This window comes from Solea senegalensis, linkage group LG14, assembly GCF_019176455.1.
Source record: "Solea senegalensis isolate Sse05_10M linkage group LG14, IFAPA_SoseM_1, whole genome shotgun sequence".
Taxonomy (NCBI): domain Eukaryota; kingdom Metazoa; phylum Chordata; class Actinopteri; order Pleuronectiformes; family Soleidae; genus Solea; species Solea senegalensis.
The window spans coordinates 5352382-5366569 of NC_058034.1; the positions used below are offsets into that span (position 1 = coordinate 5352382).

A 14188-nucleotide genomic window follows, 5' to 3' on the forward strand; every position below is an offset into this window, starting at 1 on the left:
TCCAGAGTTCTGCTGTCTGACAGTCAAACATGGCCCAAAACACAACGTCCTTGGCAGAGGTAGTAATATTTATTGCGCAAACACCAGGTTATACATAAATTACTGCAAACGGTATTTTATACACTCTATCTATCTGTCTGTCTATCTATCTATCTACAGTATCTGTCTATAGTGATGCAGTTTCTTTCCAAACCAGCAGGGGGCGCAAGGTCTCACGGAAAGCAGTGATGACGAGGAGAAGAGGAAGAAGTGTGTACACGGAAGTTATTCCGAGCTGTACATAGTTAGCTGCTTCACAGGAATGAGAGGCGTCACTTGTCGCTCCTGCGCTTTCTCTGTCCACTCGTGATTATAAACGGTTTGCGCCTCAGGTGTAGAGTTTAACCGTGATGGCGGTGAGTACTGTTGCGGTTCGTGTGCGGAGCTTGGAGCGATAACGTGCAGGTGTCCGTGCGCGGTCACCTCTCTCTGTGTGTGTCCCCCTCTCTCGTACGCGCGCACTCACGGTGGGGTCAATGGACATCAGGAGCTGAAGTGCAGCTGTTTTGACAGCTGGCTTGAACCTCAAGTACCTGGACTGAGTCTGACGGAGAGAGTACTGCTGAGAACAGTGAGGTTCAAACCTCAAAGAAGGCTTTTATTTTGACATTAATCAAGGCGCCATTAAGGAGAAGATATTACAGGTGAGTAACTGTCACTGAGAGACAAAAAGAAATGATATTTTTCGGAGTAGTAGGAGAACCACACACAAGAAGTTGATCGTTAATGTTTCGAGTGGCCTGAAAATCATTCATTTACTCGCTGCTTACAGTTATGACATGAAGATTACTGACGTGGATGACTCAGGACCTTCAGATTTATGATGAACACGTTCCACGACCTCGTGAAAACGTATCACGAGTAATGTGTGTTTTCTTTCATTCTCCAAGCTGTTTGCAGCTATCTCAATTTACGAGCACAATGTTGCTTTTTCAAAATCACTTCTTGTGGAATGTTAATAGGCAAAACAAGATCTAAACACCACTATAGAGAAATACAGAAATGTGTGGAGCTGACAGGTTTTCTGTTGACTGGACTCTGTCAGAGCCTCACTATTTAAAATGATTGTTTTCAAGTTACGTATTTGTATATACAATTATGTAACCACAATTATATATTTTGTATCATTACAAAATATTGTAATAATTTTGTAATGATGTGTGTTTCTGTAGCATCAGTAACATTAGTAAATTTCAGTTCTCTGTATCGAGTAAAATGTAAAACGAATAATATTTGTCCTTATTTGTGCACCTTTTACTGAAACCTTAGGGGAACAAACCCAATGTAGGTCAATTTGAACAATAGGCTCCTCCAATTTAAGAAATTAAAAAATGAAAACCTTTTTCAATTATTATCAAAATAGCATTGTGATTTGAAATGTATTTGGTCATAATAATCATGACAGGAACATTTTCTTTTTCTTTTTTTCTTAAGCTACTCACTGACTTGTGGCCATGGCGTCTCCCGAGCTGAAGTACCTGTCTCTGGGCGTGCTGGTGTTCCAGACCACTTCCCTGGTTCTCACCATGCGGTACTCCCGCACCCTGCAGGCAGAGGGCCCGCGTTATCTGGCCTCCTCTGCTGTGGTGTTGGCAGAGTTCATGAAGATCATTGCTTGTGTGCTGCTCGTCTTCAAGGAACACAGTAAGTGCATGTGGACGACCAATAAATAAATAACCCATCACGGAGACGTATGTCTGTAGTGTGTAAACATGGATGGCATCATATCACATATGAACACACAGTTGTCTGTTTACCTATGATTAACAATACCAACGTACAAATTGTAATGTATACTATTAGAGAAACCAACCTCAAAACGTAGATTTATGGTGTCTCAACCTGAGCAGAATTAGCTCTGTAGGTCCCTGAGAAATGCTGACCAGGACTTGGTGGTTGCTCTTCACTCAGGTTTCAAAAAGAAAATGATCTTGCTTTTGAAGAAGTGGCACCATAATTAATCCAAACATTGGATTTAAGTTCTGCAGCCTCGGGTACAGCTTTTCAAAAGCAACTGAAGACCCAGGACTTTGTCAGCTGAAGGTGCTTTAGGGCCTCTTTATCTTGCATGTTGTTTTTGTCTGTTTGTCTGTGTATTCTCCTTGTTTTGTGGTATATGTTTTTGTTTGTTTTGCGTTTATTTGTATACTCTTATGTCTTATTAAAGTTCCAGTGTGGAACCTCATCAGTCACACACAGAGAGACATAGAGGTTTATCTGTATCTTACCGAAGTGTTCCTTGACCTGACTGCAGCCCGGAAACTTTGAGCTGAGAGGTGTTGAGGTGCAGATACAACATGCACACATGATCCTCCTGAAGGTCCAGGTTTATTTTTAGCAGTACAATCCACCTCTTCTTGGTGTTTTCATCTATAACGCCGCTGTATGAAGCTGTCTGGGTTTACTTGTACGCTGTATGCTTCACCCGCCTGGCCTGCTCAGTCATGATGTAAAATGCGTGACAGTGTGCAGACACAGAGAGAGTCATGTAGAGCTGATAGGCTTCATCAGAATTGTGTGAACTCATGTGGCAATGGTTTGAATGTAACATACATTCAATTACATTTAAAAGCTACAAACCTTGTATCTGTCTGTCCATGTTTTTTTGGCTCTTCCAAATGGCATCAGTAGTGGAGCTTGTTTGGATTAAAAGCCACAGAGTCAACATGTTCACACCCACACATGGAAAACACCAGGATGTCAAACCATGGTGTCAGTTTTACACCAGTGTCCTCATAAATGTTGTCTAATCCCCACAAAACATTGCACATAGATTTACCCAGATGTTGCACATTCTTTCGCCAAATCATGATGGTAAGTATCTCACAGATTATTGCACATTTCTCACTAAACTGTGATGACAACAATATGTTGCACATTCTGTCTGCATGAAGTATTGCACAGGATGTCCTACACCGTAACACACACACACACGCATCATATCTCATACTATTCAAACATTTAATTAAAATTAGAATGAAAGAAAACTTATACCTTATTTACTTTTTATTATTTTAGTAAATAAATTTTTCTGACTTAATAGTAGTGCGGGAGGGGAGAAGAGTGGAGGGCAGAGCAGGGGGAATGGTCTGGCAGTGAAATCTGACACCGAGTTGTGCCTCTCAGGGCTCCCGCTGCACCTCCTCAAGTGGTGGAGATAGAAAGGAGGCAAAGCGACAGCTCCAGCATTTATAAACATTGGAGGAGTCTGGGACAAGCTCTGGTTGGACAGGAGAGTGACGAAAGCATGTACCAGTGATGCAAGCGTGGACTCGGAAAGCCAGAAACTGGTGTTTGACCAGAGTGGCAGTAGATTCGGATCAACAATACACTGATTTATACCTGGGGGTTTAGTTTTAGTTTGATTAATTTGTTTCCATATGAAATCAAGTTTCAGAAACAGTGAGATTAAGAGTAAATTATTTTGACCTTCCATGATTGTATACATTTTAATCAGGTCAGAATATGTTATCATAATGGCAGAATTGTGTAGGAATATGCATTGATTATTTGTTTTGTTGTCACTAACAGATTATAGCATGCGAGCACTGAACAGTATCCTGCGTCAGGAAATTGCCCAAAAACCCATTGAAACCCTGAAGCTGGCAATCCCTTCAGGCATCTACACCCTACAGAACAACCTGCTTTACGTCGCCCTGTCCAACCTGGACGCAGCCACCTACCAGGTACAGCAGAGGGCATCTGGGTTTAGAAGGGGTAGAACCTTTTGTTATTCTTGTTGATGGATTATTGACAGGTTTCCCTCTTTGCGTCAACCAGGTGACATACCAGCTGAAGATTCTGACCACGGCTCTGTTCTCTGTGTCCATGCTGGGCCGCAGACTGGGCATCTACCAGTGGCTCTCTTTGCTCATCCTCATGGCTGGGGTGGCTTTTGTGCAGGTTCGAAGTCTCTTTAAACATAAACATGTTCTTATCATCTCAAGAAGCAGGATACAGATAGAAAAATGACTACTAAAGACAGAAATATCACTCATTTTACTGTGTATGAGTATCTTCTTCAGCATTCGGTGTGTAAGAATTTGTGACATTGAAAGGTGAGACTGCAGACTCCCCCTTTCCAAAGCTTGTCAAGGAACTAAAGTGACATTTACACACCAGAAAGAAAGTAAACGTTAGCTTGGGAAATGGGAAATGCACACTGACTGGTTTGTCCGTTCAGGCTGCTATGAAAACCTGGTGCCGCTAAATTACAGCTTCTATATCGCACATCTATTGCCTAAGGCACAGAATAAAGACTTAATCTTAAGGCTACAAAAGCTGAACAGTATTTATTTAAGTTGATTATACATTTACTTGTGGGTAATATATATTGAATATCTGCCAGTAAACCCTCCCCACTGGACCTTCAAAGCCTTTTATTCCAGTAATTAGAGTGCCACAATTCAGAATATCAAGGGAGCTGTGGAATGCTTACTCATCTTTACTGTTGATGGAACTCGGACTAGATTGATAAATATAGAAAACGTCATTATTTCAGCCAAGGCTATAACATAACAGGCTGTGAAGAGGTCTGAATACTTTCCACACTGTATGTGAAGGATGAAGTAAATGAAAGTACACAATGAGGCCTGAGCTCGTTTCCTAAGTAAATGTTTGCTATAGTTTCAGTTTCAGTTTGCCGATCAGTGAACTTTGTCGTGACGTTACCTCTTCCTCCTCCTCCTTAGTAAAACAAAGGAATTGCCAGTCAATATCAGCTAATTATATACAGGATGTTAACACAGTGTATTCCTGACGTGGGAGAGGTTCAGGTGGACAGTAGAGGACACCCACCTAACAGGATCTACCTGCTGCGTTCACACAAGCTTTGTATGTTTCTTCAAGGAAATGATTTAATCTCTGCTGCTATTTATCGCTCCGTCAAAACAGTTACAAAACACATCGTTTGACGATGTTGGGACGCAGCGTGGAATCATGATAACTGTTGTGGCTCCATCAAGTCCTTTGTCAGAGACAGGGAAAGTGACCAAATTAAACACTTTGTTGCCTTGTACAGACCTTATTTTTGGCAGAAACATAGAAGTAGATGTTTGCCATTGTTTTTTAAGAGAGACTTCTGGTTTGGCATATCCAGTCAGTAGCTTTATGCAGCAACAGGACAACAACTTTGAGAAAACTGGTATCGTGTGTGCAATCAGGCGTTGCTATAGCAATTCATTCATCATAATCTCTTTTTTTTTCATTGTAGCTCACAAACATCAGAGATAAACCGCCTGGCTTCAATGTGGGAAGGGTTGACTTTTCGTGATTGGCTCCGTTGGTTGTTTGGCCTGTTGTAAATAGACTCTTGGTGTAATAGCAGGTTTTTCTAGCAAACCTGAATGTGTTGCCAAACTGTGGGTCCTTTTAAAGAATCTGTTTTGTTCTGTTCTGTAAACATTCACACCCATTTTCTTTTCCAGCTCAAGTTGTTGATTTTCTTTACATCCTGACTTACTTCTCTGGAAGTATTCTTGTCAAAGTTGAAAAACTACTAATAGCTTTTAGTATTTTTATTTGATTGCATCTTTTTTTTTTTCCATGGCTCAGTATCCTTATTATAAATACAATGAAAGAGAAACAAAGAAATGACTGATGGGTGTGGAGACCTACCCTGAACTGCAATTTAAACTATTTTGTGTTATCAAGCTGAACATTATCATACAGGTGAATGTTGAACTGGCCGACTGTGATTGTAATGTGCACACACAAGTATGTGATAATAACTAGCTTTATCTGATCAATAGACTTAAAGAAAAGATCATTTATTTGTGTGATCTGTCTGTCCTATTTTCCAAATTTGACTAATATTTGTCTTAAAATGTACATGCACTATAATAAATGTGCAAGGCAAACTTAAAAATATGTCACTTATCTATATCAAAGAACAAATCTAGCATCCATACATCCATCTCAGTTGACGTAGGGCGATGAGTTTGGCTTAGCTAAACTGAAGTTGAAAACAAAGGTTATTGCATAAATAAATAGAACCAATAGAAAAGTAAATAATTATTCCAATTTAAGCCTATCAAATATTTCCCTTTGCTCTCTGACTTCATTTGTTTCTGTCCAAACTCCCACACATGTTTGTTGACTGCAGCTCATAATATAGGAACGCACACAACTCTGCAATATTGAATCCCATCATCGTAGATTCGGGGAGAACTTTTGCTTGAACTGTTGTTAAACTTGCCAATAAAATGTAATCTCATCTGATCCTAAACTTTAATGCAGATAATATGATGAAATTATTATGACGGTTGGTTCAGGCAAGAAAATCAACACCACCCTGTATGTTGGGTCCAAAGCCAGCATGTAGAGTGGAAACAGGGAGGAAGTTAGCGTGGCTCTATCCAGCGGAATCAAAATCTGCCAACCAGTTCTTCACAATACAGTAGTCACTGCTCGTGTTGAATATACAAAATCTGTTACATCTGAACAACAGTTTAATATACAGTATACAAACAGTGCTCAGTCTGTACATAACTGATCACTTTTCAGTCGATGCAAACAAACTTGTGTCTCGGTTGTTCCTGCAGTGGCCCTCAGACTCTGCGGCAGCTGTAAAGAAGGAGACCGAGGCTGCAGGATCCCAGTTCATCGGCGTGGTGGCAGTTCTGGTGGCGTGCTGCTCCAGCGGCTTTGCCGGCGTCTACTTTGAGAAGATCCTGAAGGAGAGCAAGCAGAGCGTGTGGATCCGCAATATCCAGCTCGGTGAGCGATGCATTATTGTTCTCTTCCTGTGTCAACAACAATGAAGCAACCTTGAACCTTGAATGTGATGAGTCAGCAGAATCAGCGTAGATTAGACTGATTCAGCAATAAAAAGAAAAAAGAAAGTGACTTCATGAATGCACGTCCACAGAGTTGTGAGGTGTTGTTGTAAACAGCATTGTGTTTTTAAAGCTCTTGAGTATTGAGTACTTCCTTCCTTGCACCGAGAGCCAGCTCGACTTTTTTCTTTTTTCTTTTTTTTTTACCTGCAAAACATTTCTGTTAAGATGAATGTTCCTGTCTGTTTTATTTTTATCCTGGAACGTGTAAGGTATGTGTTAAGTCTCCTGCGATTCCTGGGCAGGGTGTTGAAGAATGTTGGAGTCAAGAAGCGAGGGAAAAAAGCTGCTGTTTTGTGCCTTCCCCCCTTAGTTGTTGCTTAAGTGACAAAACAACATGAAATATAAATGCCGAATCAATCAATTATTCGTTATTATCACTTGCGAGACGGAAGACCAAAGTGCTCTTTCACATTTCATAGACATGGTAATCATGTCACATGGCAAATTAGGATACAATTTATGTATCACACTTGAGAAAATTCACAGATCAAATAATCAGAGGTAGACGAGAGCAAGTGACAAGTATTTTTTTTTTTTACTTAGAGATTTTGGAGAGAAAAGCAAAGTAACTGAACTCAGTAATGTTGCTGTGATCAAATGTTAAAGCAACAATATGTACGTTTTGCTGCACATGCTGTCGCTGTAACAAATATACTTCCACAAAAGCACATGACGATTGACCTTTAAGTCCCTGTTTAGAGTTTTGTATATTCAGATTTTATCCAGATTTTGAAAGTCTGGACAGCAGATCACACACACACACACACACAAATGTTGCAATATACGTATATTAGACTTCAAGACACAGATTTTTTTTCTCCTAGTATTATCATCCATCCATCCTCAGTGATCTGATCACACCTACAGTCTGTCCTCACGTCACCTGATCAGCATTAGTTTCTGTTTCTTTTTTACTCTTAGCATCATTGATTGTCATTGATTGAGTGATTACAATTTGTTTTTCACTCAGCAACTCTCTCTGTCTGACACACACAAAGACTCAGACTTGTTAAAAACATCATTTCGCTCTCGCAAACAGTCATGACATCAGTGTGTATTTAGTCACCAGCTCGATCATATTCGGTTACAGTAGCTGCGTGCAGGACACATTTTAATGCCGGGTGCGAACACTCGTACTGTGCATCGGACGGATGTTAATACCATGTCTCACTGGGGCCCCATGTGAGTGACGTGAGTGAGAGAAGATATGATGCGCTTCCATTTTTCCTGCATCTGTGTTTGAAAGGCTTGTCAGAAATGTGGCCATGTTTACACCATTACCACAGCAGCCCATGCTGATATGTCAGTATGTCTGGGCACACAAAGCCAATTCAATCATTAACAATTAAAAATGCAAATTAAGAATGATTTGCCAGCAGTCAGTTCAGCATTACACTGGCTGAGCCCGATTCTTGCAGCTTGGGTGGCTGTTTTCACTTCTTACAGTTTTTCTACCCATCATCTACCACTTTATCCTCCACCAGAGGTTCGCTGTCCCAATCTCAGCTGACACAGGGTGATAGGCGAGGTACACCCTGGACAGCTTGCCAGTCCATCACAGGGCTACACATAGAGAAAAACAATTCAAATTCACTCTCACAATTCAGATTTACTTAATCCCCATTATTTTTGGACTGTGTGAAGAAGCTGGAGAACCCGGAGGAAACAGACGCACACACGGGGAGAACATGCAAACTCAATGCAGACCCTTGTTCCAACCAAGGCTCGAACCCAAGTCTTCTTGCTGGAAAGGCAAGAGTGCTAACCGCTACACCACCCATATTTTTCTACCGAATTACTAAAATGATGTAGCAGTTCAGGTCCATTCTCCCTATTACAAATCAGCGGCCCATCAAAATGATTCTGAAGCAGTTGTGTTTTAGTTTCTAACAAACTCATCTACATTGCTACACCTGTGTTTCCAGGGCTGTTCGGCCTCATCTTTGGTCTCTTTGGGATGCTGGCGTACGATGGGGAGAGAGTGAAGGAGTCAGGGATGTTGCAGGGTTACACCACAGTCACCTGGATTGTCGTACTGCTGCAGGTAACGCTCACAGAAATGTCAAAACTGAATAGTTGTTCTTTTTTCATTTCACTTGGAAGCCTCAGTGAGTTAAAAACTTCAATCGGAGAACAATGAGGGCAAACAATATCACAGACAGACACAGCGAAAAAGCAGCGATAGCTCAGCATATGTTTGTCAGTCTAATGAAGCAGCTGCAGCTGGCAGTGACTTGCTTCCTTCTGAAGCCTCTGGGAAAAAGACTCTTTAATTTGGTGGAGCAGACTCCCTGTCGGTGTGTGCAGGTCGTGCCATTGTCCATCTGTGTCTGTGTGTTTGTTGTTTCTCCAGGCTCTGGGTGGTCTGGTCATAGCAGCGGTCATCAAGTATGCAGACAACATCCTCAAGGGCTTTGCTACATCGCTCTCCATCATCCTGTCAACTGTCATATCGTACTTCTGGCTGCAGGACTTTGAGCCCACCGGGTAAAGAAAGCTGTCACTCTGCTGTCTTTTCTGTATGGTTTCTTCTTCTTTGTTTTTTTTTCTGTCTTGTAATAACAAAGCTGTTGCTCTTCTCCACAGTGTTTTCTTCCTGGGGGCTCTTTTGGTCATTGGAGCCACTTTCCTGTACGGCTATGAAGGCAAGCCTTCCCCCAACATCAGCAGGGCGTAGGACATTCACGGCTGACACTGGAGCAGCAGCAGGAGGTCCTGCCGAAGCGCGAAGATAAGGAGGGGAATAGAGGACAGAGATGAAGGGAAAGAAAGAAACAAAAAAAAACAAGGGGAAAGGTCTTTATCATATATTGCGATTGCAAAAAGGAGGAGCAGAGGAAAAGTCAAAGGGGAGGGTTACAAAAATACTAAGCAAGCACAAAGCTGTGAGAAGTCTGTCACCAAAAGTGCCTCAGCTGAAGAAAACGGGTGAAACAGGATTGAACGTTTTTCCTTCTCATTTCATTGCCGCTGTAGCGATCATTTCGTCAACCGCTTAGAAGACATTCTTCACAGGAATGACTAATGCTTATTTACAGCCTGTTTAACTGTCGGTCACTGTTTCACCTTTGTTGAAACTGTTGCTGGGTTTGTTCACCTCAGAGTTGCTGTATTTCAGGTTCGGTCACATCAGATGACTCGTTCCACACATGTGAAAGCAGAATTAAGGGCTGACGTGTGCTCATTGCTCATCCGAAGCAAATGGTCACAAATGATCCAGGTTAGTATTAAATGGTAAGATAGGATAAAGTGAGTGTTTCGGGTAAAAACTAATCAATCATACAAAAGCCTTCAGACTCTAATTTATGGCTTGTCGTACTGCCTTTTCCCTCAGCTATTCTTGGAAACAGTTTTTGTTGCCAGGCAACATAAAATCACTGTGTCGTCTTTGATAATGTACACAGATCGCTGTATGGCTGTGGCCTGTCCGTTAAATGGGTGTGTGAATAAAAGAAGAAAAAAACAATTATTCTTTTCAGAAATGCTGTTGGAGGCTAACATGGGGCTTATTAGGTTATTTAAAGACCGTTTTGATTTGTTTTGTACAACTTAAAATTCTGTAAAATGTTGGTGTAAATAACAGCACAATTTAAAATTGTAATCTGTGAATCTAAAGGAATAATTTGTTTAATTTATTCATTCATTCATTTGGCTTACGTTTACATGATTGTTCAAAGCCAGTGATGATCAAACTCGTCCTCCTTGTGTAATGGTAAATGGTCTGTATTTATATGACGACTTTTTAGTCTTTAGGACCACTCGGAGCTCTTCACGCTACTGTTTTGCCATTCACTCATTCACTCATTCACTCTCACATTCGTACAGCACGTCGAGCTGCCAGCAGCAACTTGGTGTAAACTGTCTTGCCCAGTGGCTCATCGGCATGTAGATTTGCAGAGTCGGGGATCAAACCCCCTGACTTTCTGGTTGGAAGATGACCCGCTCTACCACTGTGTCCCATGCTTTTGTAAAAATATACCCTGTTGATTTTAAGTAAACATAATCGCTTAATGTGGAACTGTCTGGATTGTTAAAACTGATTTTTTTTCAAATGTGTAAGTAATTATTTGCATAAAAAGTATCCCGGGACTGTACTTTGTTTGGAATTTTTTGTCTTGAACCATTTAGTTGTTTTTTTTTTTGGGTATAAAGTGGGTGTAATTAATTATTTCATTATTTTTAATTCCTTATCTGTGGATCTTTTATTAAAGAAAAAAAAGTTTCCAACTTGGGCCTGTCAAATATTTCTCTCCCCAAACTCCTAAACTACTTCCAGGAGCCCAAACTCATCAATTTATGTTCATACATAGAGTACATAATATACTTTCTCATTAGATCACTATCTATATTTGCTTCAACACCGTTTTTTCTGTTTACTGCAGCACATAACAGAGGAACTCGCACTCGGCAGGATTTTTACAACTCTGCAAAATCGTGAGGATGTTTTTGTCTCAGGTTTCCAGCATCATAGATTCAGAGAGAAATTTAACTGTGAGCTTCTCCTTTTTGTGCGTTAGACCTGCAAACTCCAACACATGAATAAATTCACACATTTGACATACAGTATTTGGCATTTGTTTTAATGAGATTAAAAACACTGCATGCAAAAGCCAGACAGTCTGAGAGAAAGGACTGTAACGCGGCAGTTCCATGTTCTTCGCATTGTTATTACCCAGTCGTCTTCAAGCAATCACTGCGTTAAACTCCAGTTAATCAGCGGAACAAGTAGGAGTTTTGGTCGAGCTCCTCTCGAAGGGACATGAACCTGCTCTACCCCGAGTCCTCAGGCACATCTGTTACTGTAAAAGAGGCCCTGATTCACACACACAGCGACTGTGTGGCATCTCTGTCAAGTATCAATGTATTTTCTCTAAAGGTCCAGTGTGTAAGAAATAGTGACCTTTCATGGTGTTTTTTCAGATTTTTTCAAATGGAGGACTCTTCTGCTCAACTTATACTTTCCAAAAAAGCATGTTATGGAACGACGGTGGCCTTCACAAACCAGAAATGATGTTAATCTTCTTGGTTTGCTTGGTAAACTTCTGCTTCTAAGCTCACACTCCACACCTGATATGTCCAATTGGGCATGAATTGAAACATGGTGGCGCAGGATGCGGCCTCCATAAAGTACATATTAAAGAGATGTTCTTAGGCTACAAAAACAAAAAGTCATTATACTATCCTGTGTGCTATGTGTCGTATATAACATTTATTCCAATAAACCCTAAATGTTACAAACTGGACCGTAAACACTCCTATTGGGGCAACTTGTGAAACATGTCCCTGTTTCTTTCACCCTATAAAATGTTCAATTATCTGAATAATAAAATCGCAAACTAATAAGGACCACCGTCTTTAAGGTGCAGCTCGAGATGTTTCCCTTGATTGTCAGTGTGGGCTCTCCTGTGGCTCACAAACTGCTCCCGTGTTATGGCTACAATAGGCATGTTGTTAAAATGTCCACTGTTGGTGCAGTGCACAGGCAGAACAGTCCCTCCGGTGATCATGGCTCTGGTGTAGTTCTGGGTGTGGTGTGTGTGTGTGCGAAGGCTTGTTTGGTTTGCACCAAGAGTAATGAGCAGCAGGGGTGAAATAATGCAGTTACATCCTTTGTCTCTCTTCATCTCTGTCTCGTCGGACCAGCACAGCGTGGCCTGCTTTAGTGGCCCACTGTGCGCCGAGTGTGTACAAACAGAAACACGGCACAGAAACCATGTGGAGAACAGTAAGCAACATTTACTCTCAGCCTCGGCTTCACTGAGTGTTCATATGCACTGTGTGTGGTTTTTTTTTCCTTCCTTTTTTACTCAAGAATCATTGTAAAAAGACATTTTTACAAAAGATCATGATGGCACAAGAGACTTCATTGTGTAAACTCAATACTGCTCTAATCTCTAAAGGGTCAGTTCAACCAGAGGAATTCTCATTTACCCAGAGGTGTGTGTGTATATGTATATAGATATATATGTATGTATATATACATATATATATGTATGTACATATATATATGTATATATATATATATATATGTATATACATATATATATCCATATGTATGTATATATATATATACATACATATATATATATACATATGTATATATATACATACATATATATATATACATATATATACATATATATATATATATATATATGTATATATATACATATACATATATATATAGTTATCGAGTCAGACACTTGCTCTCAGTGACAGCAGGTTTTAGCCACTTAACAAAAGGCTCACCAAATAAAATCTTCACCTTCTTAAGTCGATGTCCTAGACTCCCAACCCTGGTCCTCAGGGAAAACTGCCCTGCATGTTTGTGCAGAAGCCTGATAACGAGCTGTTCATCTGAATCAGGTGTGTTGGAGCAGGGCAACATCCAAAACATGCATGGCAGTGTTCCCTGAGGACCAGGGGTTGGGAAACACTGTCACTAGAGCAAGTGTCAATTTTATCATTTGAACTATCACTTTAATATTCTCTATAAAACAGATGACGTAGACTATTTCTTATTGTCTCTGGAAAGACAGATTCCGGTTTAGATCTAGCACCATGGCTCCAAGAAAATGTCTATTATTACTTTTGCACTTGACCTCAGTTGAATCTTGTTCATTCAAATTGTTCCCAGATCACAAATCCTAATGAACCTCCTGTGTGAATTTTGCTGTGGCATCACTGGGAGGTTTTTGGCCTTCACCCAGAACATGAGGCAGCATTTGAAATTCATATTGGACGTGATGAGCTCGAGGTAAGTGAGAAACGTGTTTTTTGTCTAATTTGGGTGAACCAATCCTTTATGTGTGAGAACAGTTCTCTTTCACTCTGTTTACCGAGGTGAACAAAGACATACAGTACAGCTCACTGTGGGCAGACTCACTTTACCACACATTAGATGGGACATGGAAAAGATGACTTTACTGTCAGTGTCAACACAGGCATCACTGGCTTTCTGAAGGCAGGGGTGGGAGAAGCTCTACAGCTTAGATGAACTGGCCATTTGCAACTGAGAGAAGAAAAAAAGAAAATCCTGCTGCAGGGCTTAAGTTATGACTGTGTTTATAACACAAAATCTAAGCTGCATATCTACAGTTTCTTTCTGATATGTAAACAAAAGCAAAAACAGCTCTGAGGATGCATGTACTATAATGTCGACAATCTGTTTTGAACTCGTCTTGAAACATAACAGTCAGTTCTAATGCAGGATTTCTCAAAACCTCACCCTCCAAATAACAGTGCCAGTGTCTCAGGAACCCCATTATTCCCGGTGACATTTAAGGGATAGTTCAGGCTTTTTAAAATAG

At 40.6% G+C, this 14188-nt stretch overlaps 1 protein-coding gene across 1 annotated transcript; it reads left to right on the forward strand.

The window, feature by feature from the left end:
• Positions 1–244: 244 nt before the first annotated feature.
• slc35a3a (solute carrier family 35 member A3a) lies at positions 245–10972 on the forward strand. The gene is made up of 8 exons (XM_044044612.1): positions 245–683; positions 1474–1683; positions 3571–3725; positions 3820–3942; positions 6582–6756; positions 8804–8922; positions 9232–9365; positions 9465–10972. The coding sequence occupies exons 2-8, from the start codon at positions 1494–1496 to the stop codon at positions 9553–9555; spliced, it is 987 nt and encodes a 328-aa protein (XP_043900547.1). The 5' UTR covers positions 245–683; positions 1474–1493; the 3' UTR covers positions 9556–10972.
• The last annotated feature ends 3216 nt before the right edge of the window (positions 10973–14188 follow it).

What these genes read in the sequence shown, in the direction of transcription:
- slc35a3a (XM_044044612.1), top strand. Translation starts at nt 1,494, where the DNA reads ATGGCGTCTCCCGAGCTGAAGTACCTGTCTCTGGGCGTGCTGGTGTTC. An exon ending in CTGGGGTGGCTTTTGTGCAG is followed by an intron (nt 3,943 to 6,581) that starts GTTCGAAGTCTC and finishes TTGTTCCTGCAG; the next exon opens with TGGCCCTCAGACTCTGCGGC. An exon ending in CAGGACTTTGAGCCCACCGG is followed by an intron (nt 9,366 to 9,464) that starts GTAAAGAAAGCT and finishes TCTTCTCCACAG; the next exon opens with TGTTTTCTTCCTGGGGGCTC.